The sequence below is a fragment of the Gorilla gorilla genome, chromosome 10 (assembly GCF_029281585.2).
Source record: "Gorilla gorilla gorilla isolate KB3781 chromosome 10, NHGRI_mGorGor1-v2.1_pri, whole genome shotgun sequence".
NCBI lineage: Eukaryota > Metazoa > Chordata > Mammalia > Primates > Hominidae > Gorilla > Gorilla gorilla.
Window position 1 is genome coordinate 137,149,489 of NC_073234.2, and position 25,346 is coordinate 137,174,834.

Here is a 25,346-nt window from a genome sequence, read left to right on the forward strand (position 1 = left end):
CCTGAGTAGCTGGGATTACAGGTGCCTGCCACCACACTCGGCTAATTTTTGTATTTTTAGTAGAGATGGAGTTTCACCATGTTGACCAGGCTGGTCTTTCTGACCTCAAGTGATCCATCTGTCTTCGCCTCCCAAAGTGCTGGGATTACAGGGGTCAGCCATCTTGCCCAGCCTCTTAAAATTTTATTTTATTTTATTTTATTTTTGAGATAGCGTCTCGCTCTGTTGCCCAGGTTGGAGTGCAGTGGTGCAATCTCGGCTCACTGCAGACTCTGCCTCCTGGGTTCAAGCAATTGTCATGCCTCAGCCTCCGGAGTAGCTGGGGTTACAGGCGCATGCCACCATGCTTGGCTAATTTTTGTATTTTTAGTAGAGACAGGGTTTCACCATGTTGGCCAGGCTGGTCTCAAACTCCTGACTTCAGGTGATCCACCCGCCTTGGCCTCCCAGTGTGCTGGGATTATAGGCATGAGCCACCTTGCTCAGCCTTGTTTTTTTAGGAAAAGGTGGGGCCAAGGCACAGAGCAAGCAGGACAGGGGAAGGGGAGGGTGGTCCAGGGGAAAGAGGAAAGAACATTTTTAGGGATACCAAAATATAGAAGAAGTAGAAAGAGGAGGAGGAAAGAGGAGGAAAAAAGATGAAGAAAAAGAAAGAGAAAGAGAATCCAACAAGGTAAAATCCACAATGTCTAACATCCAATCAACAATAACCAGGCAAACATGCAGGAAAATATCACTATTAAAGAGGACAAAAATACACCAACTGAAACCAATCCGAAACTGACACAGATATGAGAATTAGTAGATAAGGATATTAAGATAGTTACTGAAACTGTATTTCATGTGTTTATAAAGTTAAGTAGAAATATAGAAGGTACAAAGACAAATAGAACTTCTAGTGATGAAAACTACAGTATGTGAGATAAAAAATACTCCAGATGGGATTAATAGCAGATTAGACATTATAGTAGAAAAGATTAGTGACCTAGAAGACATGACGCTAGAAACTGTCCATTTTTGGTATGTTATTACATGATTGTATTTGTCTGTTTAAACTCATACAATTGTGTTCCCAAAAGAATAAATTTGGAAGAGGCAACACCTTCACTCCACACCAGAGAATATCTCTTTCTGGTTTGCAAAAATTGAAAAAAAAAAAAAGAAAGAAAGAGTTTTACTACTTGTTAGTTATACCTTACTAAAGCTGACAGAAAAAAAAAACTTTGGAATATAATGCCTGGATTTTTATTATTATTATTATTTTAAATGAGACAGAGTCTCCCTCTATTGCCCAGGCTGGAGTGCAATGGCACGGTCTTGGCTCACTGCCACCTCCGCCTCCTGGGTTCAAGCGATTCTCCTGCCTCAGCCTCCCTAGTAGCTGGGACTACAGGTGTGTGCCACCACCACGCCTGGCTAGTTTTTTTGTATTTTTAGTAGAGATGGGGTTTTACCATATTGGCCAGGCTGGTCTCAAACTCCTGACCTTGTGACCTGCACGCCTCAGCCTCCCAAAGTGTTGGGATTACAGGCGTAAGCCACCGCACCTGGCCAATGCCTGGAATTTACTTCGAAATAATATAAGGGGCAGGAAAAATGGGTGGGAACGTAGATGAAACAAAGTTGGTCATGATGTGTTGAAACTCAGTATTAGATATTATTTTCTCTACTTATAAATTTCTCCAAAGTTTTCTTTGTAAAAGAAAAATAAATAAATAAATAAATAAATATTTCAGGTTGTTTTTTTTTTTTTGAGACGGAGTTTCACTGTTGTTGCCCAGGCTGGAGTGCAATGGTGGAATCTCGGCTCACCACAACCTCCGCCTCCTGGGTTCATGCAATTCTCCTGCCTCACCCTCCCTAGTAGCTGGGATTACAGGCATGCGCCACCATGCCCGGCTAATTTTGTATTTTTAGTAGAGACAGGATTTCTTCATGTTGGTCAGGCTGATCTCAAACTCCCAACCTCAGGTGATCCGTCCGCCTTGGCCTCCCAAAGTGCTGGGATTACAAGCGTGAGCCACTGCGCCTGGCCATGTTTTAGTAAATATTTTAAAAATAGATGAGTGATTTCTCCTTTTCAGTTTGCAGTTCCAGCATTAGACCCTGGAAACTACTGATCTGAAGACAGAAACCAACCTTTATGCACCTGAATGTTCCCACCCCCGGGGGCTGATACTTGCAATACCACAGACAATTTTTGAACTTGACTGCCCCACAGTCCACCAGCGAGCTTGGGAACCTCTGATTTGTTAATTAATTAATAGGGCTCTGGTTTAGGAGTCAGAGATGATAACTTTAATTCAAAGCGAGCCATTAATTAGCTGGGAATCGTGGGCAGGTCACACCCCTCTTCAGTCCTCAGTTAAGACCTGCAAATATTTCTCTGTGTGCTTATGTGCATATTTCCCATACAAATCCTCAGAGGGGCTTTTGAACCCCAAAAGTTGGGGACCTCTGCACTAGATGGTCTTTAAAGTTCATTCCTTTAACAAATATTTATTGAGGGCCTACTATGTGCCAAGCCCTGGGGCTGAACAAAGCCTGAGACACAGACAAGTTCCCTGAGATCTTGTGGAGGTTACATTCCTGTGGAGGGAAACAACCAACCACCATGGGAACAAACAATTACAGATGATGGTAAGTCGCAGGAAGGAAACGAAACAGGTGATAGGGAAGTGATGGGGTGACGGGGGGAGGCCGGCCCTCTGGGTGTTCAGGAAGGGTTTTTTTCAGAGGTGGTATTATGGGTTTGAACTGTGTCCCCCAAAAAGACAAGTTCTGTTTTCTTTCTTTCCTTCCTTCCTTTTTTCTGTCTCTTTCCTTCCTTCCTTCCTTCCCTCCTTCCTTCCCTCCTTCCTTCTTTCTTTTTTTCAGACAGAGTCTCGCTCTGTCATCCAGGCTGGAGTGCAGTGGCGCGATCTTGGCTCACTGCAACCTCCGCCTCCCAAGTTCAAGCGATTCTCCTGCCTCAGACTCCCGAGTAGCTGAGATTACAGGTGCCAGCCACCATGTCTGGCTTATTTTTGTAGTTTTAGTAGAGACGAGGTTTCACCATGTTGGTCAGGCTGGTTTTGAACTCCTGGCCTCAAGTGATCCACCTGCCTTGGCCTCCCAAAGTGCTGCGATTACAGGTGTGAGCCACTGGGAGGCCAGAACTTCAAGTGATCTGCCTGCCTCAGCCTCCCGAAATGCTGGGATTACAGGTGTGAGTCACTGCGCCTGGCCTCATTCCTATGTCTCTAATGCCTGGAACAATGTCTGACACATAGTAGATACTCAATCTTTTTTTTTTTTTTTTTTTTCCAAAGACAGGGTCTTGCTATGTTGCCCAGGCAACTCAACATTTACTCAACAATTAAGTAACCACTATGTGGTTGTTTCCCTCCACGGGAATGTAACCTCCACAAGATCTCAGGGAACTTGTCTGTGTCTCAGGCTTTGTTGGAACCCGAGGGCTTGACACATAGTAGACCCTCAGTAAATATTTGTTAAAGGAATGAACTTTAACACTTAGTAACACTTAGTATCACTTAACACTTAGTATCACTTTCTAACACTTGGAATGTGACCCTATTTGGAAATAGGGTCTTTCCAGATGTAGTTAAGTTGAGATGTGGTCACACTAGGAAAGGGTGTCTTTTTTAAATTTTTATTTATTTTTTTGAGAGAGGCTCTTGTCCTGTCACCCAGGCTAGTGTGCAGTGGTGTGATGACAGCTCACTACTGGAGGCTGCGAAGGCCCCGAGCCCTGGGAGCCCACGCTATTTATTGGTAATCCAACAGAGAAACAGGTGGTGAGAATGTGGAGGTCAAGAGGGCACGTTGCATTAAGCCCATGATTTACAGCTGTGATGGTTTAGCATTTGCTCCGCTACTTGAGATAATGGAGAGCAGGTTCTTTTAACTCAAGATACAATTGATCCTGGGTGAGCAAGGAGCAAGGAGCCAGCAAGTCTAGACACATTCCAGAGCCACGAGCCCTGGATTCCTTCCAAGCCACGAGGGGTTTTATGCCCTGGGCTTAGATTGCGTCAGGGCAGCCTTCCACCCTTTAGCACAGAGCTTGGTGTTCCAAAGGCCACAAGGGGTTTTAGACCTTGGACCCTGGACATGTTCCAAGACTCTTTTACATTATGTGAGACATACAAGCCCTGTCTCAGCTTCTCCCAACACTCAGCTTTTCCCAACACACTACAGCCTCGACTTCTGGAGCTCAAGTGATCCTCCCATCTCAGCCTCCCAAGCAGCTGGGAATACAGGCTTGTACCACAATGCCCGGCTAATTTTTGTATTTTTAGTAGAAATGGCGTCTCACTATGTTGGCCAGGCTGGTCTCCAACTCCTGGCCTCTAGTGATCTGCCCACCTCGGCCTCCCAAAGTGCTGGGATTACAGGCGTGAGCCACCATACCTGGCCGGAAAGGGTATCTTTTTAAGAGAGGACACACACACACATGCACACAGGAAAGAAGACAGTGCAACAGGGTAGAGATTGGGGTGATGCAGCTGCGAGCTAAGGAACGCCAGTGAAGGAGCCCCCCGCCACCACATACACCCACAAGCTATGAGGAGGGAAGGATTCCGCCCAGAGCTTCAGAGGGAGCACTGCTCTGCTGACACCTTCCTCTGAGATTTCTAGATGCCAGAACTGTGAGACAATACATTTCTTTTCTTTTTTTCATTCCTTCCTTCCCTTCCTTCCTCTTTCTCTCTCTCTCTTTTTTTTTTTTTTTTTGAGACTCAGTTTCACTCTTGTTGCCTAGGTTGGAGTGCAATGGCACAATCTCGGCTCACCACAACCTCCACCTCCCTGGTTCAAGTGATTCTCCTGCATCAGCCTCCTGAGTAACTGGGATAACAGGCATGTGCCACCACACCTGGCTATTTTTTTTTTGTATTTTTAGTAGAGACAGGGTTTCTCCATGTTGGTCAGGCTGGTCTTGAACTCCCAACCTCAGGTGATCCTCCTGCCTCAGCCTCCCAAAGTGCTGGGATTACAAGCGTGAGCGACCGCGCCCGGCCTCCTCCTTTGTTTATGAGACTGGGTCTTGCTCTGTTACCCAGGCTGGGGTGCAGTGGTGCAATCATAGCTCACTGCAGCCTTCACCTCCCAGGCCCAAGGAATTCTCGGACCTCAGCCTCCGGAGTAGCTGGGACCACAGGCGCGTGCCACCACACCCAGCTAATCTGAAAATTTTTTGTAGAAACAGGGTCTCCTTATGTTGCCCCAGTTGGTGAGAATACATTTCTATTGTTTAAACTACCCAGGTTGTGGTTATGGCAGCCCTAGCAACAAACACAGGGGGCCGGGCACGGTGGCTCATGCATGTAATCCTAGCACTTTGGGAGGCCAAGTCGGGCGGATTACTTAAGGTCAGGAGTTCGAGAGCAGCCTGGCCAACACTGCAAAACCCCGCCTCTACTAAAAATACAAAAATTAGCTGGATGTGGTGTAAGCTGGCTACTCCAGAGGCTGAGGTATGAGACTCACTTGATTCCGGGAGGCGGAAGTTGCAGTGAGCTGAGATCACACCACTGCACTCCAGCCTAGGCGACAGAAAAAAAAAAAAAAAACCCATAAAAATAGAAGAAAAAAGAAAGATAAAGTAAAGTAACACAGGTGTCACTTGAAACTGAGGCCTGAATGATGGAAAAAAAGGCACATCGTATGAAGATTTAGAGGGAAGAAAGTTCCATGCAAGGTCAGGAAGAGAAAAAGCAATGGCTGGAGGGTACGAGTCCAGGGCGGTGAGATAGAAGGGACTGGAAAGCTAGGCAGGGGCAGTTCTTGCAGGACTTGGCAGAGGAGGGGACAGAACTGGATTTAATCAGCTTGGAGGCGGTTGTCCCTTGAGCGACAGAAACAGCTGTTAAGAACGTCACCCAGAGCGTTAGAGGGCAGGAATCTAGGATGTATTAGCTGCAGCACATAATAATGACAACGTGAAATGACCGTGCCCTCTCTGCGCTGCGCCGCCCGGCCCCCGACCTTTCTGGATGGTCGATGTCAGCGCCAGCCTTCCGGGGCGCTGGCCTGGGCTCAGGTCGGGCAATGACCAGGGGCCGGTGAGCTTTCATTTCACCTCCCCCAAATCTCCTTTCCCCAAACTCTAGACACCCCCAAAACACACAATCTAAGTCAAATAATCTCTGCAAATGCAACCTGCAGACAAGTCCCCCAACTCTTCCTGGAAGAGACAGATTCTGGAAGCGCAGAGGCACTCCCAAGCGGGCCGCAACAGACACCGCAAGACCTTGCAAGCCTGCCATGTCCCGGTCCGTAACGCCGCACGCGGGGCGGGGCGGGGCGGGGCGGGGCGGGGCGGGGCACATGCGCACGCGCGGCCCCGCCTCCCAGGCGTGGGGCGGGGCGGGCGCCGGGGCGGGCGCCGGGGCGGGGCCGTGACGTCACTTGCGCGCGTGGCTCTGGCTGCGCAGGAACAGCTGGTGCTTCCGAGGGCGGTCGGCGAGAGCGCGGGCGTGGGGCGCTGGGGGGCCGGTCGGGCAGCGCTGCGGGAGCAGCCGCCGGCACCGCCGCCTTGCACCATCGCATCATGTCCGGGCAGCTGGAGCGTTGCGAGCGCGAATGGCATGAGCTGGAGGGAGAATTTCAAGAACTGCAGGTAGGGCCAGGCCACCTGGTCCCGCAACTCTGCTGCCCGCGGTGCAGCGCCTTCCCCTTCCTGAGCCCCCCGGCCCGGGCGGTGGGGACAGTCAGGGCCTAGGGAGTGCCCCGGAGAGGCCCTGGGGGCGGACGGGAGGCATGGACCAGCCCCCTCTCATCACCCGGCGCTTCAGCTCTTCGTCCACGTGGGGCGCCGGGTCTCAGCCCCCTCTTCCGCCGCCCTCCCACTGGCTCTCTGCTCCACGCACCCCCTTCGCTGCAGAAAGTTGGTCTGTGGCCTCTGAGGCAAGTTCCAGGCGTGTTCATCTGTGGGGGTGGTTCAAAAAGAACAGCCCAGCCCCCACCTCTGCAGGGTCTCCCCAAATCTCACCCCGCCCCCTCCCATCTGCTTTTGGTAGCTCAGCTCCCACCCCGTGCTCTGGCGGGACAGCACTATCCTGCAGCTCTGTTTTGGGAGGTGTACTTAAGAGCTGTTCACCTTGAACCTCTAGGTTGTGCTTGGGGATTAGGGACCCCTATTTCCTGTCTTTGGGGGCTCTGACGCTGCTGCAGGCTGAGTTTCGCGTGGAGAGCATCTGTCAGTTCGGACAGCTGAGTCGCCTCACCCAGTGATAGGGGAAACTCCCAGCTCTATCCTTCTGGCCCGGAGCCTTACACGGGGTGGAGTGAGGGCGGGTGTAAGGCGGGGGTCCCCTGAGAGAATGGCATTGCTGCTGGGTGTGGGGAGCGGTCCTGGCAGCAGTTGTTCCTGCTAAGAGGTTCAGAGAGGCCCCAGCTACCTACCGTGTTGACTAGAGACGCCTCAGGAAACCTTGGGGTTGACCAAGAGGGACTCGGTGACTATTTTTGAAGACAGGGCTGTTCCCTCTCCAGTCACGGGATTGTTTTTCGGGGGGTTGGCTTTGCCTGAAATTACATTGCACACTATCACCCCAGTCCTCTCATTTGGAGCAGTGACATTGTCCCTGTCCGTGTACCTCTTGTCTGCAGTTCAGTTGGCCTCCTACAGTGTGCAGAGGGGAGAGGAGGTTGCCAAGGGTGTCTCTGATGGGTCTTTCTAGACACGTGGCTGTAGATTCTGATCAATAGACAGAGGGTTGCTGGAGAGCCGGGGCAGGAATGGGGGTGCCCTTTCAGGCATGAATAGAGGGGAAGGGACCTAGACACATCTCGGCCTGTCCAGCATGTGTAGGTTGATGCCTTCTCTTCTAGGGCCTGGGTCCCATCCGGTTCTCAGGGGACTGTTTTGGCTCCACTCCCACGGATTTTGGCTCCACTCCCACGGAGAAGACTCAGCCACTTCTTGTTTTGTTTTGTTTTGTTTTTGTGACAGAGTCTCACTGTCACCCAGGCTGGAGTGCAGTGACGTGATCTTGGCTCACTACAGCCTCCGCCTCCCGGGTTCAAGCTATTCTCCGCCTCAGCCTCCTGAGTAGCTGGGATTACGGGTGTGCGCCACCATGCCCGGCTAATTTTTTTGTGTTTTAGTAGAGATAGGGTTTCACTATGTTGGCCAGGCTCCTGACCTCAGGTGATTCACCCACCTCGGCCTCCCAAAGTGCTGAGATTACAGGCATGAGCCACCGTGCCTGGCCCTCAGCCACTTCTTTTTTTTTTTTTTTTTTTTTTGAGATAGAGTCTTGCTCTGTCACCAGACTTGAGTGCAGTGGCACGATCGTGGCTCACTGCAACCTCCACCTCCCGGATTCAAACGATTCTCCTGCCTCAGTCTCCCAAGTAGCAGAGATTATAGGTGCGCGCCACCATGCCCAGCTAATTTTTGTATTTTTAGTAGAGACAGGGTTTCACCATGTTGGCCAGGATGGTCTCAATCTCTTGACCTCGTGATCTGCCTGCCTCGGCCTCCCAAAGTGCTGGGATTACAGTAGTGAGCCACCGTGCCTGGTCCTCAGCCACTTCTTAATGCTTTGTCTTAGTGGGCTCGGAGGTCATGGTCAGCTGTGGAACCAAGTGGGTGGTAGGGTTGGGAATGGGAGAAGAGAAGAGGTTTGCTGTGTGAAGCTTGTGTTGTTCATAATTCCTGTCCCTTGCTTTGCCTTAGACAAGGAGGAGGAGGGGGAAGAGTCTTAACACTTCAGAGTGAGGCCCAGCGCGGCGGCTCACGCCTGTAATTCCAGAACTTTGGGAGACTGAGGCGGGTGGATCACAAGGTTTGGAGTTTGAGACCAGCCTGGCCAACACAGTGAGACCCCGTCTCTACTAAAAATGCAAAATTAGCTGGGTGTGGTGGCATGTACCTAAAATCCCAGATACTCGAGTGGCTGAGGCAGGAATTGCTTGAACCTGGGAGGGGGAGGTTGCAGTGAGACAAGACTGCGCCATTGCACTCCAGCCTGGGCAACAGAGCAAGACTCCGTCTCAAAAACAAAACAAAACAAAAAACAGCAACAACACTTAAGAGCTGTGCAATTAATGCAATTAACAGCGATTAGATAGCAAGTCTTGGCAGGCAGAGGTTGCAAAGGAGTTGTTTGACTCTTTCTTAGGACTTGGTCCTCGGATGCTGAGGTATGTTAGGGACAAAGGGATTGGGAATCAATTCTGGATTTTGTTGCCTGGTGCACAGCAAGGGTTGTAGAAGAAGGTCTGAGTGAGTGGAAACTGATGCCTCCTGCTCGGTTCATGATGGGGGAACTAGAAGGGACTGCATCCTACTTTGGGGAAGAGGGAGCCTGCTGGGTGCAGGCTTTGGTGGTCACCTGCTGGGTCAGGGGCCAGTCAGGGATGGCTCCCGGTGTCAAGATCATAGATCGGAGCAGAAACTGCCATCTACATCTTCAATTCACAGATGAGGAAACTGAAGCTTGGGCATGCTGATTCCCTGGACGGGGGCCACACAGCTAGTTAGTGGTAAAGTTGGGGCCATAATTTAGTTCTCTAAATATTGGGAGACCCCTGTCTGCCTTCTCACTTTCCCCTTCATGTTAGATGTGAGAGCTCTGAACTCTCAAGATGCAAGGCTCTGGGACTCTGTATATGGTAAGTAGGATGTCCATTGTGTATGTGCTGGGCAGTTTCGGATACGAGATATTTGTTGGGAGCTCGGTGCATTGGCTCATACCTGTAATCTCAGCACTTTGGGAGGACAAGTTGGGAGGACCGCTCCCAGCAGGATTGCCCAGCAGTTTGAGACCAGCCTGGGAAACATAGGGAAACCCCTGTCTGTACAAACAGTAAAAAAAAATTGCTGGGTGTGGTGGTGCATGGTTGTGGTCCCAGCTACTAGGGAGGCTGAAGTAGGAGGGCTGTTTGAGCCCCAGAGGTCAAGGCTGCAGTGAGCCATGATTGCACCACTGTACTCTAGCCTGGGTGACAGAGTTAGACCCTCTCTCAAAAAAAAAAAAAAAAAAGAGATTTGTTGGGGAATAAGCAGGTAATAGCAGGTAGGTAGGTGGGCACACTGAACTAGAAAGCTTAACAATAGGAAGGATTTTTTTTCTACCGGAAAATCCTGGTCTATTTTAATTTTCCTACATCTTCCTTAGAATCCGGGTTGAGGGTTTCATATTTGTATCTCATTGATTCTGGGGTGATGTGTAACAATGTGTAATGTCTCTGTGTCTTACCTCTTTTTCTCTTTTTTTTTTCTTTTTTTTTTTTTTTTTTTTGAGACAGAGTCTTGCTCTGTTGCCCAAGCTAGAGTACAGTGGCACAATCTTGGCTCACTGCAACCTTTGCCTCCCGGGTTCAAGCTATTCTCCTGCCTCAGCCTCCTGAGTAGCTGGGATTATAGGCACCCACCACCGTGCCCGGCTAATTTTTATATTTTTAGCAGAGACAGGGTTTCACCATCTTGGCCAGTCTGGTCTAGAACTCCTGACCTCGTGATCCGCCTGCCTTGGCCTCTCAAAGTGCTGGGATTACAGGCGTGAGCCACTGCACATGGCTTTCCTTTTTTAAATGAAGGAGAGAAAGAGCAAACCTAATTCTCAGACCCCAGAAGATTTGAAAGATCTTTGGAATTTCCCTCCTCCCCACCCCAAGAAAACCCAATGTAATCTCTGGGACTGAGGAGAGGAAAGGATCAGTTTTCTTTGGACTGTGATTTGCATGTGTCAGGGCCTTCCTGAACGCTGGGGCACAGTTGAGTCTCCATGAGGACTTAGTTTTTGGGTGGCTGGGGTTTCAGGCATGCTGCTGAGTTGAGTGCTAGTCTGAGACCAGTGTGCTCCTGGTCTCCTGGCCTGTGGTGTGACCGCAGAAGGTCACTTACAGACACAAGGGCAAGTAATTTAATGAGCATTTCCTGCCTTGCATCACTGGAAACCTGATCTCGTTCCTCCCAGCCAAGGAAGAAGGTGGCCCGTAGCAGCTTTTCCCTAAGTCTGACCTCACAGTGATGCAAGGGCCTTGAAGGCCATGGTAAAGATTTTGGCTTTTACTGCTAATGACATGTACATCCGTCTGGCTACTGTGTATAGAATAGACATCAGGGAGACAGGCTCGAAGCAAGAAGATCAGCATTATTTCATTAATAACCCTATGAAATTGATCCTAGAATCTCTGTTTTACAGAGGTTAAGTCACTTATCCAAGGTCACATGGCCTGTCAGTGCTGGAGCCAGGATTCGAACCCAGGCTGTTGAACACCAGTGTCTGTGCTCTTAACTACTGCCATAGGCTCATCTGTGCCCTGAGTACTCCTGTTAGCTTTTGTTTCTCTTCTATCTTGGCTTGTGGGGCGTCTTTCTTTCTTTTTTATTTGAGACGGAGTCTCACTCTGTTGCCCAGGCTGGAGTGCAGTGGCTCGATCTCAGCTCACCACAACCTCCGCCTTCCAGGTTCAAGCGATTCTCCTGCCTCAGCCTCCCGAGTAGCTGGGATTACAGATGTGTGCCACCATGCCTGGCTAATTTTTGTATTTTTAGTAGAGACAGGGTTTCACTATTTTGGCCAGGCTGGTCTCAAATGCCTGACCTTGTGATCTGCCTGCCTCAGCCTCCCAAAGTACTGGGATTACAAGCGTGAGCTACCGCGCCCAGCCGGGCATCTTTCTTTAGTAGCAGATTGTGCAGAAGAAGACACTGCACAGGGAATCAGTATTCTTGAGTTCAGGTCCTAGCTTTGCCATTGTCTAGTATCTGAATTTGGTGAGCCACCTCTCTCAGCTTGAGTTTCTTTATCTAAAAACAAAGGCTGACAATAATAATAATCATAACAACAACAATAACAATAATAGCTAACTGCGTGAAACACAGATTATCCCATTTAATCTAAATATCAACCCGTGGCCTGGCGCAGTGGCTCATGCCTGTAATCCCAGCACTTTGGGAGGCTAAGGAGGGCAGATCACTTTGAGCTTAGGTGTTCAAGACCAGCCTGGGCAACATGGTGAAACCCTATCACTATAAAACAAACAAACAAACAAACAAAAAACAAAAAAAAACCTTAGCTGGGCATTGGTCGCTCGCTCCTGTAATCCCAGCTACTCGGGAGGCTGAGGCTGGAGAATCGCTTGAACCCAGAAGGCGGAGGTTGCAGTGAGCCAAGATTGTGCCAGGGTACTCCAGCCTGGGTGACAGAGTGAGATCCTGTCTCAAAAATAAATGAATGAGTGAATGAATGAATGACAGCCCTGTTTTTTAGATGAGGAGATTGAAGCTAAGAGATGTTGAGTAACTTGAAAGTCATGGAGCCAGAATTCGAACCCATGCCTGCTGTATAACTCAGATACTAATACCGTGGGCTCCAAAAGTATCCTGAGACTCTTAGCTCTAGAAGAAAAGTTTTGAACTTGCTGGGTCCCTTTTCATTTATATAGTGCTTTCACACAATGCACTATCAGGACTCTTAGTTGCAAATGAAAAAAACCCAGTCTGACTGGTTTTAAGTCAAAAGAGGGTTTATTGAGTCAAGTCTAGTGGCAAATGGCTTCAGGCAAGGCTGGATCCAGGAGCTCAGGTGATGTCTGTGTGTGGATGTCTCTCTCTCTCTCCTCTGTGTCAGCATTATTCTCAGGCAGTCCCTCCCATGTTGTGGCAAAGATGGCCAGGTGGCCCTCAGCTGACATCTGTCAGCTTAGCAGTTCTGGCAGAAACAGAGCATCCTTTCCCCCTGTGGTTTCAGCAAGCGTCCCAGGGCTGACTCTCATTGGCCCAGCTTGGGTCATGTGACTATGCCTTACTTAACCAGTCACTGTGGCACTGATTTGCCAGGTCACGGTCACATGTCTGCTCCTGAAGCCTAAAAGTGGGATCAGTGCCACCACACTACGTGAAACGAGTGGGGGAGGGATGGTCCCATGAAGGAAAATCAAAATGCTGGTAGTTTAAAAGAAAAACAGAGAGAGGGATGCTGGACAGGCACCTTTTGGGGGGCTAATAGAAATTGTTGGCTGGGTGTAGTGGCCTATGCCTGTAATCCCAACAGGAGGCTGAGGCAGGTAGATTGCTTGAGCCCAGGAGTTTGAGACCAGCCTGGGCAATGTGGTAACACCCTGACTCTACAAAAAAACACAAAAATTAGCTAGGCATGGTGGTGTGCACCCATGGTCCCACCTACTTGGGAGGCTGAAGCGGGAGGATTACCTAAGTTCAGGAAGTGGAGGTTGCAGTAAGCTGAGATCCTGCCACTGCATCCCAGCCTGGGTGACAGAGTGAGACCCTGTCTCAAAAAATGTTTTTTTCTTCAAGGGAAACAGTGGCATCGATTGGACACTGCTTAAATTGCTAACGGGGGTAGTTTAAGGGGTTGGTTCACAGTTGCATGTTAGGCCACACTGCATTCTTTTTTTTTGAGACGGAGTTTTGCTCTTGTTGTCCAGGCTGGAGTACAATGGCTCTGTCTCGGCTCACTGCAACCTCTGCCTCTCGGGTTCAAGTGATTCTCCTGCCTCAGCCTCCTGAGTAGCTGTAGCTGGGACTACAGGCACATGCCACCACACCTGGCTAATTTTTGTATTTTTATTAGAGACAGGGTTTCACCATGTTGGCCAGCTGGTCTCGAACTCCTGACCTCAGGTGATCTGCCCACCTCGGCCTCCCAAAGTGCTGGGATTATAGGCATGAGCCACCTTGCCCGGCCCACACTACATTCTTGATGATGTCACATCTTTGTGACAGTGCCTAGCCTGCTGCATGCACCTCATCTCCTAGCTCTTTCACAGCTGACTACACCGAGGCACAGAGGGATTACATAACTCAGCTAATAAGTGGCAGGCTCTGGATCTGAACTCAGGCAACCTGATGGCAGCATCAAATCACTTAACCATTGTGTTTTCATGCCACCCAAATGCCTGCCTCCCACGCACAGACCCCCACTTACCGCTCCCGTAACATACCGTTAATGGATTCTGACACATGACTCAGAATCTGTCCCGGCACAGGACGCATACACGTTAGGCGAAGTCATCCTTGGTGGTGTTTCTATGGTGATGAGTCCTGGTTAAGTATAGTCAGCGTCTGAAAGTCTATTTGAAGTTGATTTCTTAGAGCTATATAAAAGTAATCTCTTGTCCGGGCACAGTGGCTCATGCCTGTAATCCCAGCACTTTGGGAGGCCAAGATAGGCAGGTCATTTGAGCTCAGGAGTTTGAGACCAGCCTAGGCAACATGGCAAAACCCCTGTCTCTACAAAAAATACAAAAATTAGTCAGGCATGGTGGCACAGGCCTGTAGTTTCAGCTACTCGGGTGGTTGAGAGAGGATCGCCTGAGCCCAGGGAGGTGAAGGCTGTGGTGAGCAGCCATGATTGTGTCACTGCACTCCAGACTGGGCGACAGAGTAAGACTGTGTCTCAAAAAAAAAAAAAAAGTAATCTCTTGAAAGTTTACCACCAGCAAGAGGCACAGCTCTAAGGCACCACACTTAAGTGGCGGTGTGGCCCTACTGCAGTCTACTGGACTGCCCAGCGACTTCTGATGCTCCTGGGCCAGAACCATGTCTGTAAATGCCGTGAGATTCCTCTAGCAATTCCTGCAACACATGTTGACTCCCCAGTCCTGGATCTTCCGACAGCCAAGATGTGTTAAGGAGGTGTCTTCAGATGTTTCACATCTGTGCTGGGAACAGGAGTCATTAACCTCATCTTCCCACTGGGGCAGAGCTTGGGTCTCAGAGGACAGCAGAGGTGGCAGAGATCCCTGAATCTTCCAAAGGAAACTTGCTTGTTTGTGTCTTCTACATGCGGAGGATGGTAATTAGACAAGTAGGGAAGACGCTCTGGGCATGACAGCTCACAGAGCTCATGTGAGCAGTTCTCCTTTTCGTTGTTGTTTTGTAAGAGAGGGTCTCACTTTGTCGCCCAGGCTGGAATGCAGTGGTCCCATCATGGATCACTGCAGCTTCAACTTCCTGGGTTCAAGCGATTCTCCCTATTCAGCCTCTTGAGTATCTGGGACCACAGGCACACACCACCACACTTGGCTAATTTTTGTAATTTTTGTAGAGATGGGGTTTTGTCATGTTGCCCAGGCTGGTCTTGAACTTCTGGCCTCAAGCATTCCTCCCATCTCAGCCTCCCAAAGTGCTGAGACTATAGGTATGAGTGCCCGGCCCTCCTTTTTTTTTTTTTTCAACCAAGAGTTTCACTCTTGTTGCCCAGGCTGGAGTGCAGTGGTGCCATCTTGGCTCACTGCAACCTCCGCCTTCTGGTTTCAAGCAATTCTTCTGCCTCAGCCTCCCGAGTAGCTGGGATTGCAGGCAGGCACCACCACGCCCAGCTAATTTTTGTATTTTTAGTAGATGGGGTTTCACCATGTTGGCCAAGCTGGTCTTGAACTCCTAACCTCGTGATCCGCCCACCCCAGCCTCCCAAAGTGCTGGGATTACAGGTGTGAGCCACTGCATTCAGCCCTGGCCCTCCTTTTTTTTGAATGGAATCAGTTCTACTTTTTTTTTTTTTTTTTTTTTTTTTTTTGAGACAGCGTCTTGCTCTGTCGCCCAGGCTGGAGTGCAGTGGCTCAATCTCAGCTCATTGCAACCTCTGCCTCCCGGGTTCAAGCGATTTTCCTGCCTCAGCCTCCTGAGTAGCTGGGACTACAGGCGTGTGCCACCATGCCCAGCTAATTTTTGTATTTTTAGTAGAGACGGGGTTTCACCATGTTGGCCAGGATGGTCTCGATCTCTTGACCTTGTGATCTGCCCGCCTTGGCCTCTCAAAGTGCTGGGATTATAGGCGTGAGCCACCACACCTGGCCTTTTTTTTTTTTTTTTTTTTGAGATAGAGTCTCGCTCTGTTGCCCAGGCTGGAATACAGTGGCACGATCTCGGCTCACTGCAACCTCTGCCTCCCGGGTTCAAGCGATTCTTCTGCCTCAGCCCCCTGAGTAGTTGGTATTACAGGCGTGTGCTACCACAGCAGGCTAATTTTTTTATTTGTAGTAGAGACGGGGTTTCACCATGTTGGTCAGGCTAGTGTTGAACTCCTGACCTTGTGATCTGCTCACCTCAGCCTCCCATAGTGCTGGGATTAGAGGCGTAAGCCACTGTGCCCGGCCTCCATTCTACATTTTTATAAGTAATACATATTCACACAGTTAAAAATTCATGTAGCAGCCATGCATAGTAGTTTTTATAACACAACTAAAAACTGGCAACCTGAACATCCATGGGAATGGATCATTACACTGAGCACCCAGAGAGAGGTGAAGCAGGAGAGTGAATAAACTGAGCTACCTGTGTTAACATCCCGCAGAAAGTTGCAGAGGGGTATGTACAATGTGGCACTTGCAATAAAGGCAAAAACATTCAAAACAACACAGTATATTGCTTAATGATACATTGTATGTAGTCCAAGTATAAAGACTTGCAAAGGAGTGATAAAGACCACAGTTGGTGCTATCATGGAAATTCAGACAAGAAGTCAATGGCTGTCTCAGGAAGGTCTCGCTGAAAATAAGGGGCTGTTTACAAAGGTGTGGGCAGTTTTTTAAATTTACTTTTTTTTTTTTTTTTTTTTGAGATGGAGTTTCGCTCTTGTTGCCCAGGCTGGAGTGCAATGGCGCGATCTCGGCTCACCGCAACCTCCGCCTCCCGGGTTCAAGCAATTCTCCTGCCTCAGCCTCCCAAGTAGCTGAGATTACAGGCATGCGCCTCCACACCCGGCTAATTTTGTATTTGTAGTAGAGACAGGGTTTCTCCATGTTAGTCAGGCTGGTCTCAAACTCCTGACCTCAGGTGATCCGCCTGCCTTGCCTCCCAAAGTGCTGGGATTACAGACATGAGCCACCGCGCCCGGCTTTTGTTTGTTTGTTTGTTTGTTTTGTTTTGTTTTAAGAGAGAGAGGGGGTCTAACTCCATCGTTCAGGCTGAAGTGCAGTGGTGGTATCATAGCTCACTGCAGCCTTGAACTCCTAGGCTCAAGCTATCTTCCCACCTCAGCCTCCTGAGTAGCTGGGACTACAGGCATGTGCCACTGTGCTCAGCTAATGTTCTAATCTTCTGCAGAGACAGGGTCTTGCTGTGTTGCCCAGGCTCAGGTATGGGCAGTTTAATGGCTGGAGCTGGCCACAGCAGGGAGCTGTTACTAGTCCTGATCCTGAAAGGGGAGGAGTCACCAGAGCTTGGCACAAGCTTGTGCTGGCGGGGCAGGAGCTGCCAGTGAGGAGCTGTAGTGGATGAAGCGGGCAGCAGAACAGGGAGGAGGCAGGAGGAACAGATACCCCAGCCTGTCTCTTCTCCCGCCCTCCAGTCTTCTGGTGACTACCATTGACTAAACTCAACTGGAGGGCAGTTCCTAGGGATCAGCCTCCCAGGGCACAGAGAAAGCCAGGACTGATCTGGGGTGGGCATGGGTTGAGGAAATTACCACAATCCACCTCTTTGGCAGGGGCAGAGGATAGGAATACCATGTAGGAGGGATCCATGAGGCCATTCAACTCTGTGTGCACTATTCCTTCTTTTCTTTTGTTTTTCTTTTGAGACAAGGTCTCTGACACTCGGACTAGAGTGCGGGGGTGTGATCATGACCACGGCAGCCTTCACCTCCTGGCTCAAGTGATCCTCCTGTCTCAGTCTCGCAAGTAGCTGTGACTACAGGCACATACCACCATGCGAGTTATAATTAAATTTTTTTTTTGAGAGAGATGGGATCTCACTGTGCTGTCCAGGCTGGTCTCAAGTGATCCTTTTTTTTTTTTTTTTTTGAGATGGAGTCTTGCACTGTCACCCAGGCTGGAGTGCAGTGGCACCATCTCCACTCACTGCATCCTTCACCTCCTGGGTTCAAGTGATTCTCCTGCCTCAGCCTCCATAGTAGGTGGGATTACAGGCACCGGCCACCACACCCAGCTAATTTTTTGTATTTTTAGTAGAGACGGCTTCACTATGTTGGCCAAACTGGTCTTGAACTCCTGACCTCGTGATCCGCCCACCTCAGCCTCTGAAAGTGCTGGGATTACAGGTGTGAGCAACTGTGCCCAGCCAGATAATTTTTATATTTTTGGTAGACACCGGGTTTCACCATGTTGGCCAGGCTGATCTCGAACTCCCGGCCTCAAGTGATCCACCCGCCTTGGCCTCCCAAAGTGCTGGGATTACAGGTGTGAGCCACTGCACCTGGCTGCACTATTTCTTAGGTTTATGGTGAGAAGATGGATGTTAATTAAATGATATTATGTCTTTTTTTTTTTTACATGCCTTAACTATTTCATAATAAAATATGCAGGAGACCAAAAAATAATGCAACATACTAAAAGTTGTGTTTTTTTTTTTTTTGAGACGGAGTCTCGCTCTGTCACCCAGGCTGGAGTGCAGTTGCACAATCTCGACTCATTGCAAGCTCTGCCTCCCAGGTTCACGCCATTCTCCTGCCTCAGCCTCTCGAGTAGCTGGGACTACAGGCGCCCGCCACCACACCCGGCTAAGTTTTTGTATTTTTAGTAGAGATGAGGTTTCACCACATTAGCCAGGATGGTCTCGATCTCCTGACCTCGTGATCCACCCGCCTCAGCCTCCCAAAGTGCTGGGATTACAGGCGTGAACCACCGCTCCTGGCCAACATACTAAAAGTTTTATAAAGAGAAACAGCTCTATAGGCTCCATGTCAGTCATTTACATGTTAGGACCATGCAAATATCACTTACAGCAGAATCAAGTAGTGTACTATGATTGTATTTTTCTCTCTTGGATAAATAAGTGTCTTGGTATTTGATTCCTTACTGCCAATGTTTTCCTTATAATTACCCTTTTTCCCCTTTGTTCCGATTTGGGTATTCTATGAAGTGTGCTTTGTTTGTTTGTTTGGATTGGCTTTGAACTAGGCAGCTGGGGAGCTGGGGTTTGCCTTGTGCTGCAGAATGGATTTTCTTCCACAACTGTCTATCTGTGCCCCCAGCACTCTAAGTTAAATTTTTAGAGCTAGGGACTCGATGGTGGGAGTCAGTCATGTTTAATATGCTGGTGGTCCCTGCACTGTCTGCAGAGAGCTGCCTCCCATTTTGGGGGGAGGGTCTCCCGTGTTACAATCCACTGCTGCCAAGGTTAGAAATAAAAATAGCAGTTTGGCATCTTCTTTAAAAGTTAGACAGAAATTTACCATATGACCCAGCAATTCCATTCCTAGGTATCTACCCAAGAGAAATGAAAACACAGGTCCACACAGACTTACATGACATCGGATCTTCATAGCAGCATTATTCACGATACAGTAACCAAAAAGTCAAAACAACCCAAACAACTGGTGTATCTGGGCCACATTTTTATTGCTGACTAGCAATAAAAGGAAACAAAACAGATCCATGCTACAAAAACATGATGCTAAGTCAAAGAAGCCAGATGCAAAAACCCCATGCTGTGTGATTCCATTTATATGAAATATGCAGAAAAGAACTATAGAGACAGGGCCAGGCGTGGTGCCTCACGCCTGTAATCCCAGCACTCTGGGAGGCCAAGGAGGGCAGATCACCTGAGGTCAGGAGTTCGAGACCAGCCTGGCCAACATGGTGAAACCGCATCTCTACTGTAAATACAAGAATTAGCCGGGCGTGGTGATGCGTACCTGTAGTCCCAGCTACTGAGGAGGCTGAGGCAGGAGAATGGCTTGAACCTGAGAGGCGGAGGTTGCAGTAAGCAGAGATCATGCCACTGCACTCCAGCCTGGGCAACAAGCGAGACTCTGTCTCAAAAAACAAAACAAAACAAAACAAAACAAAAACCGCCTCTAGAGACAGAAAGCTGGTTAAAGGTTGCTGTGGGTTAGGAAGAAGGGGAGATGGAGAGTGACTGTGAAGAGACACCGGGGATCTTACTGGGTGATAGAAGGTTCTAACACGAGATGTGGTGATGGTTGTACAACCTGGTAAATGTATAAAAATCACTGAATTATATTATTAAAATGGGTGAATTGTATGGCATGTAAATTATATATCAATGAAGTTGTTAAAAATAATGCTTCAGCTGGGCGCGGTGGCTCACGCCTGTAATCCCAGCACTTTGGGAGGCCGAGGCAGGCGGATCACGAGGTCAGGAGATCGAGACCATCCTGGCTAACATGGTGAAACCGCGTCTCTACTAAAAATAGAAAAAATTAGCCGGGCATGGTGGCGGGCACCTGTAGTCCCAGCTACTCGGGAGGCTGAGGCAGGAGAAAGGCATGAACCTGGGAGGCGGAGCTTGCAGTGAGCCGAGATTGTGCCACTGCACTCCAGCCTGGGTGACAGAGCGAGACTCTGTCTCAAAAAAAAAATAATAATAATAATGCTTCAGGCCAGGTTCAGGGGCTCATTCATGCCTATAATCCCAGCACTTGGGAAGGCCAAGGTAGGTGGATCGCCTGAGGTCAGGAGTTTGAGACCAACCTGACCAACATGGTGAAACTCTGTCTCTACTAAAAAAATTAGCCAGACATGGTGGTACGTGCCTGTAATCCCAGCTACTTGGGAGGCGGAGGCAGGGAGAATTGCTTGAACCCAGGAGATGGAGGTTGCAGTGAACTGAGGTCTTGCCATTGCACTTCAGCCTGGGCAACAGAGTGAGACTCTGTCTCAAAAAAAAAAAAAAAAAAAAAAAAAAAGCTTCAGGCTGGGCACGGTGGCTCGCGCCTGTAATCCCAGCACTTTGGGAGGCTAAGGCAGGATCAGCCTGGGCAACATGGCAAACACCCATCTCTACTACAAATGCAAAAATTAGTCAGTTTCATAACCCGGTCTCAAAATAAATAGATACATACAAATAATTTTAAAATGCTTTAGTTTCTCCGTTTGGTAGAAAAACACCCAATGTGGGTGTTCAGAGATATGCATTTTTAGGGGTGCTGCTTAGTTCCTGGCTTGATGAAGGAATCATTCAAGCAGCCTCCAAGTCCCTGGTTTTTCACATCTTTAGGATGACATCCAGGGGCCATGGCTCATGCCTGTCATCGCAGCACTTTGGGAGGCCAAGGCAAGAGGATTGCTTGAACCCAGAAGTTTGAGACCAGCCTGGGCAGCATAATGAGACCCCGTCTCTGCAAAAAAATAAAAAATGAGCCAGGCATGGTTGTGCGTGCCCATGGTTCCAGCTTCTCGGGAGGCTGAGGCAGGAGGATCACTTGAGCTGGGGAAGTTGAGGCTGTGGTGAGCTGTGATTGCACCACTGCCCTTCCAGCCCGCATGACAGAGAGAGACCCTGTCTCAAAAAAAAAAAAGACAGTGCCCTGGTTAAGAGATTCGTAACATTGGCCTGGTGCGGTGGCTCACGCCTGTAATCCCAGCACTTTGGGAGGCCGAGGCGGGCGGATCACGAGGTCAGGAGATCGAGACCATCCTGGCTAACACAGTGAAACCCTGTCTTTACTAAAAAATACAAAAAATTAGCCAGGCGTGGTGGCAGGCGCCTGTAGTCCCAGCTACTCGGGAGGCTGAGGCAGGAGAATGGCGTGAATCTGGGAGGTGGAGCTTGCAGTGAGCCAAGATCGCGCCACTGCACGCCAGCCTGGGCGACAGAGCGACACTCCATCTCAAAAAAAAAAAAAAAAAAAGAGAGATTGGTAACAATGAGTCCAAGGTTCAGAGCTTCTTTTCTTAACTAAGTGTGGTTAACTTTGCTCAGAAGGAAAGTTCTGTTCTTTGCCATATTAATCTGATTTTTGACACTCACTTTTTTTTCCCCCCTCTAAGACAGAGTCTCACTCTGTCGCCCAGGCTAGAGTGCAGTGATGTGATCTCGGTTCACTGCGCCCTCTGCCTTCCGGGTTCAAGTGATTCTCCGGCCTCAGCCTCCCAAATAGCTGGGATTGCAGGTGCCTGCCACGACGCCTGGCGAATTTTTGTATTTTTAGTAGGGAATGGGTTTCACAGGCCGGGCACAGTGGCTCACGCCTGTAATGCCAGCACTTTGGGAGGCAGAGGTGGGCGGATCATGAGGTCAGGAGATTGAGACCATCCTGGCTAACACAGTGAAACCCCATCTCTACTAAAAATACAAAAAATTAGCCGGGCATGGTGGTGGGCGCCTGTGGTCCCAGCTACTTGGGAGGCTGAGGCAGGAGAATGGCGTGAACCCGGGAGGTGGAGCTCGCAGTGAGCCGAGATTGCGCCACTGCACTCCAGCCTGGGCGACAGAGCAAGACTCCGTCTCAAAAAAAAAAAAAAAAAAAAGAATGGGTTTCACCATGTTGGCCAGGCTTGTGTCGAACCCCTGACCTCAGATGATCCGCCCACCTCGGCCTCCCAAAGTGCTGGGATTACAGGCATGAGCCACCGCGCCCAGCCGACACTCACTTCTGAAATGGAGACACTCAGCCCCAACTGGGAAGGTAAAACAGAACAGCACAGAATGTGTTTACTTATGTAATTAGGAAGTCAGAAGCGTGCTACCTTCAGGTGTAAGCAGTTCCAGGAGCTCAGATGCAATCATTAGGGCTCCACTTTCATCTGCCTCTCTGCCCTGTTTTCCCAAACTGGGTTCATTCTCAGGCTGGGTCCTCCAGAGACTGGCAAGACAGCCCTATGAGCTCTGGGTCCCCATCTTGCTACCTTCAGAACTAGGGAGAGAAGAGTTTCTCTTTCTCAGCAGTTCTCATAAATGCTCTTCTACTGAGTTTTGCTGGTTCCAGATGCCCATCCCTGAATTACCTGCTGGGTTGGGAGGCCGATGTTCTGACTGGCCAGGCCTGGGCCATGTGCTCTCTCCTGGAGCCTGTGGCCAGGCCTAACCCTGCTTCTAGCCACATTTCATGGACTGAGTGTGGCAGAGGGATGGGTACCCAAAGAAACTATGGGGATGTTAACCAGAAGGGGAATGGCTGCCTGGCAAAAACAACAGAAAGCCTCCATCTGGCCAGCTGGTTCCATTCGAGGCCACAGGGCCAAGGTTGCTTGGAGGCTTGCAGTGCCTCCGTTGGCTCACCCTCTGCTCCCAGAAAAAGCATCTCAAAGCACAGGTCCAACTGAGGGCCTGCTGGAGACACCCTGATGTGCAAAGAGTAGCCAGGGACTCCAAGGGAAGACTGGGATTGTATCTCGTCCACCTGGCAGAAATGCCCCATGCGCAGTGCATCAAGACAGCTGCATAGAAAACAGTATGGCAGTTCCTCAAAAAATTAAACATAGAATTACCATATGGTCCAGCAATTCCACTTCTGGGGTATATACCTAAAACAATTGAAAGCAGGTGGGATGTGGTGGCTCACACCTGTAATCCCAGTACTTTGGGAGGCTGAAGTGGGAGAATAGCGTCAGCCCAGGAGTTGGAGATCAGCCTGGGCAACATAGTGAGACCATCTCTACAAGAAAAAAAAAAAAAAGCTGACAGGGTGGCACATGCCTGTAGTTCTAGCTACTCGGGAGGCTGAGGTGGGAGGATCGCTTGAGCCCAGGAGTTAGAGGCTGCAGTGAGCCATGATTGTGCCACTGCACCGCAGCCTGGGCGACAGAGAGCGATCCCGTCTTTTAAAATATTGAAAGCGGGGTTTCAGAAAGATATTTGTACACCCATGCTCACAGCAGCACTATTCACAATAGCCAAAAGATGGAAGCAACCCATCTTCCATCCATCAGTGGAGGCGTGGATAAATAAAATGTGACTCGTCCATACAGTGGACTACTAGCCTTAAAAAGGAAGGAAATTCTGGCCAGGCGCAGTGGCTCACGCCTGTAATCCCAGCACTTTGGGAGGCTGAGGTGGGCAGATCATGAGGTCAGGAGATCGATACCATCCTGGCCAACATGCTGAAACCCTGTCTCTACTAAAAATACAAAAATTAGCTGGGCGTGGTAGCAGGCGCCTGTAATCCCAGCTACTCAAGAGGCTGAGGAAGGAGAATCACTGGAACCCAGGAAGCGGAGGTTGCAGTGAGCAAGGATTGGGCCGCTGCACTCCAGCCTGGCAACAGAGTGAGACTCCATCTCAAAAAAAAAAAAAAAAAAAAAAAGAAATTCTGATACATGCCATGATATGGGTGAGCCTGGAGCACATTATGCTAAGTGATAAATAAGCCAGTCATTAAAGGACACATACTGGTCTGGGCACGGTGGCTCACACCTGTAATCTCAGCACTTTAGGAGGCAGAGGCGGGCAGATCATGAGGTCAGATCGAGACCATCTTGGCCAACATGGTGAAACCCCTTCTCTACTAAAAAAAAAAATACAAAAATTAGCTGGGCATGATACTGCATGCCTGTAGCCCCAACTACTTGGAAGGCTGAGACAGGAGAATCACTTGAATCCAGGAGGCGGAGGTTTCACTGAGCCGAGATCACTCCACTGCACTCCAGCCTGGCGACAGAGCGAGACACAGTCAAAAAAAAAAAAAAAAACCGGGCGCGGTGGCTCACAGTTGTAATCCTAGCAGTTTGGGAGGCTGAGGCGGGTGGATCACCTGAGGTTGGGAGTTCGAGACCAGCCTGACCAACATGGAGAAACGCCATCTCTACTAAAAATACAAAAATTAGCTGGGCATGGTGGCACATGCCTGTAATCCCAGCTACTCGGGAGGCTGAGGCAGGAGAATCACTTGAACCCAGGAGGTGGAGGTTTCGGTGAGCCGAGATTGCGCCACTGCACTCCAGTCTGGGTAACAAGAGCGAAACTCTGTCTCAAAAAAAAAAAAGACACATACTGTATGATTCCACTTACAGACGGTACCTAGAGTAGTCAAATTCATAGAGACAGAAGACAGAATAGTGATTGCCAGGGGCTGAGGGGAAGGTGAAATGGGGAATTATTTGATGGGTTCGTAGTTTCTGTTTGGCATGATGAAGAAGTTCTGGAAATGGATTGTGGTATAGTCACACATTGCATACTGATGTGTCTGTCAAAGACAGTGGTCCCATGAGATTATGACGCTATATTTTTACTGTACCTTTTTCTGTGTTTAGATACATTTATTTATTTATTTTATTTTTTTCAGGCATAGTCTTGCTTTGTCGCCCAGGCTGGAGTGCAGTGGTGTGATCTAGGCTCACTGCAACGTGTGCCTCCCCAGCTCAAGCGATTCTCCTGCCTCAGCCTCCTGAGTAGCTGAGATTACAGGCGGGTGCCACCATGCCTGGCTAATTTTTGTAGTATTTTTAGCAGAGAAGGGGTTTTGCCATACTGGCCAGGCTGGTTTCAAACTCCTGGCCTCAAGTGATCTGCCCTAGGCCCTGTTTAGATACATTTAGATACATGAATACTTACCACTGTGTTACAGTTTGCTACAGTATTGAGTACGGTAGCATGCTGTGTAGGTTTGTAGCCCAGGAGCAATAGTCTATACCATCCAGGTTTCTGTAGGTGTACTCTAATGTTTGCGTAATGACGACATCGCCTAATAATGCATTTCTTAGAACGATCCTGTTTC

The 25,346-nt window shown here is 49.2% G+C and overlaps 1 protein-coding gene across 2 annotated transcripts in view; it reads left to right on the forward strand.

Moving 5' to 3' along the window:
* Positions 1 to 6,409: 6,409 nt before the first annotated feature.
* TMEM120B (transmembrane protein 120B) overlaps positions 6,410 to 25,346 on the forward strand; it is a 68,831-nt gene continuing 49,894 nt past the window's right edge. The window contains exon 1 of one of the 2 annotated variants that reach the window (XM_055358229.2): positions 6,410 to 6,625. In XM_055358229.2, coding sequence (XP_055214204.1) covers positions 6,557 to 6,625 — 69 coding nt within the window. In that variant the 5' untranslated portion in view covers positions 6,410 to 6,556. The remainder of the gene's footprint in view (positions 6,626 to 25,346) is intronic. The other variant, XR_010129438.1, reaches the window with a different exon arrangement.